This window comes from Xiphophorus maculatus, chromosome 21, assembly GCF_002775205.1.
Source record: "Xiphophorus maculatus strain JP 163 A chromosome 21, X_maculatus-5.0-male, whole genome shotgun sequence".
NCBI lineage: Eukaryota > Metazoa > Chordata > Actinopteri > Cyprinodontiformes > Poeciliidae > Xiphophorus > Xiphophorus maculatus.
In genome coordinates, this window is record NC_036463.1 from 3,008,905 (window position 1) to 3,013,870 (window position 4,966).

At 45.0% G+C, this 4,966-nt stretch overlaps 1 protein-coding gene across 1 annotated transcript; it reads left to right on the forward strand.

Moving 5' to 3' along the window:
• Positions 1-813: 813 nt before the first annotated feature.
• On the forward strand, positions 814-4,641 carry LOC111606189. The gene is made up of 2 exons (XM_023326042.1): positions 814-1,480; positions 4,333-4,641. The coding sequence occupies exons 1-2, from the start codon at positions 1,015-1,017 to the stop codon at positions 4,470-4,472; spliced, it is 606 nt and encodes a 201-aa protein (XP_023181810.1). The 5' UTR covers positions 814-1,014; the 3' UTR covers positions 4,473-4,641.
• Positions 4,642-4,966: the final 325 nt, after the last annotated feature.

Here is a 4,966-nt window from a genome sequence, read left to right on the forward strand (position 1 = left end):
GCGTCTGGAGTCTCTCGTTCTTCTTCCGTCGCTTCTGAGGCAGTTGATATGGAGTTTGATGTCATTGGGAATTTACGTTTATTGCCTAAATTTAATGAACTTGATCCAGATTCTTTTTTCGTCATTTTTGAGCGTGTGGCTGAGGCGCGCAGCTGGTCTGATTCTGCACGTGTGCTGTTGTTGCAGTGTGTGCTTGTGGGGCGTGCTCAAGAAGTTTTTTCTGCGTTGTCTGACTCTGATTGCCATGACTATGCTAAGGTGAAAGCTGCTGTTTTAAAAACTTATGAGTTGGTGCCTGAGGCATATAGGCAGAGGTTTCGGAGTTGCAGAAAAAACTCTGAGCAGAGTTACCTGGAATTTGCCAGAGATATTAAAATGCATTTTATGCGGTGGTGCGCGGCAGCAGAAGTTAAAACCTTTGAGCAGCTAGGTGAACTTGTTGTTTTGGAACAACTTAAAAACTCAGTTCCTGAGGTGGTTGCTACTTATATTTGTGAACAGAAAGCTCAGACGGCAGCTGCAGCCGCGGCGCTCGCGGATGATTACGTTTTGACCCATAAATCCCAGTTTCCGGCAGCAAGTGGTTTCAGGGGGGACATTGGGCGAAGCGATAGTTCTCGCCGTCCTGCTGGTTTGCGTAAGGTGGAAGTTAAACCTCCTGGTTCTTTTGACAGTAATGATCGTTGTAACTACTGCCATAAGCGTGGTCATTGGAAGGCGGATTGCCATCTATTTAAGTCTAGAACTCCAACATTTCAGTCTAGACCAGAGGGGGCGGGTTTAGCGGCACCTGTATTTACAGGTGTAGAGAAACGAAAGGAATCGCCGCTCGTGGAGTCTGTGGAATCATATTTACCATTTATAAGAGATGGTTATGTATCATTGGAAAAAGGTGAAAAGAAAATACCTGTGAAAGTACTTAGAGACACTGGTGCGTTTAATTCTTTTATTCAGGCGGATGTATTGCCTCTCCCTGAGCACACAGAGACGGACAACTGTATTCCGGTGAGGGATATGGGTTTGAATATTTTGTTGGTTCCTCTCCACAGGGTGTTTTTGGAGTGCCAGCTTTTTTGTGGAGAGGCTTTGTTGGCGGTGCGACCTGCGTTACCTATTGACGGGGTCTCGGTCATTTTGGGTAATGATCTAGCGGGTTCCAGTATGTGGACAGATGAATCACCCACACCCGCAGTCGGCAGTGAGCCGGAGTCTCAAAACTTGGATCGACAAGAGGAGAATGAGCGTGAATTGTCGAACGTTTTCACTGCTTGTGCTGTGACTCGAGCTATGTCGCGCTCTCAAGTGAACGGTGACAAGGACGCACAAGAGGAAAATAAAGACTACAAGTCCTTTTTGCCTCTTGCTGATTTTCCATTTCCTGTCACTAGTACTGATTTGATAACTGACCAACGTGCAGATTCCTCATTAAAAGAATTATTTCAACAGGTTCGTCCGGAGGGGGCTGTGTCAGACCACGAAGGTGCGTATTTTCTTCGAAACTCTGTACTAATGAGAAGATGGGTGCCATATTTTGGTTCTGTGGAACATGCGGTGTTTCAAGTGGTAGTTCCCTCTAAATATCGTGAGGCACTGTTGAAAGTAGCACATGATGATTCTGGACATGCTGGTGTAAAAAAAACATATGACCGAGTCCTTAGACATTTTTTTTGGCCTCGTTTGAAGAGGGATATTTCCTCCTATGTTAGGACATGTCATGTCTGTCAGCTAACTGCAAAGCCTAACCAACCTTTGAAACCCACTCCTTTATTACCCATCCCTGTTGCAACAGAACCGTTTGAGCACCTAATCATTGATTGTGTGGGTCCCTTGCCAAGGTCGCGATCTGGGGCTTGCTATTTGTTAACTGTTATGTGCCAAAGTACTCGATATCCGGCGGCTTACCCGTTACGCACGATAACAGCAAAATCTGTGGTGCGTGCTCTTTCTCAGTTCATCTCTGTATTTGGCATTCCACAGACTATTCAGTCGGATCAAGGTACAAATTTCTCTTCACGTCTTTTTGGCCAGGTACTAAAACAGCTACGTGTTAAACACAACAGATCTACGGCTTACCATGCAGAAAGTCAAGGAGCGTTGGAGCGTTTTCATCAAACTTTAAAGTCATTGCTCCGTGCTTATTGTATAGAACTGGGGAAGGATTGGGAGGATGGGTTGCCATGGTTGATGTTGGCTGCTCGGGAGGTTACTCAGGAGAGCATAGGCTTTAGCCCAAATGAGTTGGTGTTTGGACACACCGTTAAGGGTCCCTTAGCAGCTGTGGCAGCGGAGTGGAAAGAACCAGAACCACCCCAAAATCTCATTGACTATGTGAACGGCTTTAGGCATAGACTGTATGCAGCGCGGAATTTGGCTAAAGAAAAATTGTCTGTTAGCCAACATAAAATGAAATCTTTGTTTGATCGTCGAGCAGTGGAACGCTCGTTTTTGCCCGGGGATCAGGTTTTGGCACTGTGTCCCATTATTTCATCTCCTTTTCAAGCGAAGTTTTCCGGCCCGTATACAGTGTTAAAGCGGCTCTCTGATCAGAACTACCTCATTGCAACGCCTGAGCGCAGAAAAACCACGCAGTTGTGCCACGTGAATTTGCTAAAACCATACTATGCGCGAGATCAGGTAAGAAAATCTCCCGAGGACATACACCCAGTTTGTGCGGTTAATGAGGTTTGTATGGCCACTTGTTCTAACGAGGAGACTGGTACCTTGGACAGCGCCATGACGCACGGGCGTCTTTCCAACTCGGAGTCGCTGCAGAAATTGGATGTGTTATTATCACATCTTTCTGAACATCATTCAAAACAGTTGAGTGAGCTGATTTATAGCTTCCCGGGTTTGTTTTCTGATACTCCTGGGCGTACAACTTGGTTGGAACATGATATTGATGTGGGTCAGGCGAGTCCCATAAAACAACATTTTTATCGGGTAAACATGGAGAAACGAAAATGTCTTGATGCAGAAGTGAAATATATGTTGGATAATGGGATAGCTGAGCCATCTTCGTCTAGTTGGGCATCTCCCTGCATTTTGGTTCCTAAACCGGATAATACCTTCCGTTTTTGTTCAGACTATAGAAAATTAAATGCTGTCACAAAGCCCGATTCATTTCCACTTCCTAGAATGGATGATTGTGTGGATCAAGTTGGTTCGGCTAAATTCGTTAGCAGGTTTGACTTGCTTAAAGGGTACTGGCAAGTTCCTCTGACAAAACGTGCGCAGGAGTTAGCTGCGTTTGTTACTCCTTCTGGGTTGTATTCATACACAGTTATGCCGTTTGGACTTCGGAATGCACCCGCTACTTTTCAACGATTAATGAATTATGTGGTGGGAGATATGCCAGGTTGCGCGGTGTATTTAGATGACGTAGTGATTTATTCTGATACTTGGGAACAACACATGGAGCGCATTCACGACTTGTTTACTCGCTTGTCGGTGGCAGGACTTACAATTAATCTTGCTAAGTGTGAGTTTGCGAAAGCAACCGTGACATACCTCGGCCATGTAGTTGGGCAGGGTCAAGTGCGCCCAGTCGCAGCCAAGGTGCAAGCAGTACAGAACTTTCCTGTTCCTGTTACAAAAAAGGATCTCATGCGTTTTCTTGGTCTGGTCAGTTATTATCGTTGTTTCTGTAAAAACTTTTCTTCGGTAGTAGCCCCGTTAACCAACTTGCTTTCTAAGGATGCCAAGTTTGACTGGTCTCCTTCTTGTCAGCATGCGTTTGAGCAGGTAAAGCAGCTTCTCTGTTGTGCTCCGGTTTTGGCTGCCCCACGCTTGAGTGTTCCTTTTCAGCTCCATGTGGATGCCAGTTATGTGGGTGCAGGTGCAGTTTTGACACAAATAGATGACCAGGGAAATTGCAAGCCAGTCAGTTATTTTTCAAAAAAATTTAACAAACATCAATTAAATTACTCTGTGATCGAAAAGGAGACACTTGCTTTAATCCTGGCTTTGCAGCACTTTGATGTTTACTTGGGGGGTGGTGCTCCTATTGTTGTATATACGGATCATAATCCGCTTACATTTTTGACGACGTTAAAATGTCCTAATCAACGTTTGGTTCGTTGGTTGCTCTTTTTGCAGTCTTTTTCTTTGGATATACGGTACATAAAAGGACGAGATAATGTAGTTGCTGATGCGCTTTCTCGTGCCCCTGTATTGTAAACGACAATGCATCTTAGATCTGGATGATTTTTATTTATTTATTTATTTATTTATTATTATTATTATTATTATTTTTTTACTTGGGATTCCCTTGTGGGAACCCATGTTTTGTGGGTGGGGGTGTGACGTCCGTCAGTTATTGTGTTTTGTCCTGAGGCGGAGCAGAAGGGGCGGGACCAGGATTTGCCAGGCCCAGCGCGTCCTCGGGATATAAGCAGCCTGCTTCAGCGCGTGGAGAAGAGAGGACAGGAGCTGAATCTGGCTTGGAGCTGAGCCGGCTTCTCCACCCAGCTTGATTCTACAGAGGGCTTATCCGTGGAGCAATGACACCGACCACACGGGGGGGAGGGGCACCCGCTTGTCGATGCTGGTCCTGTTTATTTGCTTGGATTGTACAATAAAGACTGTATTCTTTTATTGAGGGCCGTGCCTCTCTGGCTTTTTGTTGCGGCTCACGAGCCGGGTCGTAACAGAAGGAATTAACGTACATCTGGACATTCTGCAGAATAATTTGAGATTAATGGAACTGTCCGTGAAATAAAAACACTTCACTGCCAAAAACGTTTGGCCACAACTGTATCGTCAAAGAAAGACGTGGAAGAATAGACATTTATCTCTGTTTGACATTTGTTAAGTAAAGGACAAATCAGGGCAAATTGATGCGACACTTACTGCAATCAGTGAGTCTTTATTGATGTTTCATCCCGGCTGAATTAGAGGCAAAGCAAATAAATAATGCATTATTGATTCACACCGTCGTGCTGCGTGCATGGAGGAAAATCTCTGCCAC

Excerpts from the sequence above, each read along its gene's own strand:
- LOC111606189 (XM_023326042.1), top strand. The coding sequence starts at position 1,015 with ATGGGTTTGAATATTTTGTTGGTTCCTCTCCACAGGGTGTTTTTGGAG. Across the intron at positions 1,481-4,332 it reads GGCTGTGTCAGACCACGAAG|GCGGAGCAGAAGGGGCGGGA; the intron begins GTGCGTATTTTC and ends TTTTGTCCTGAG.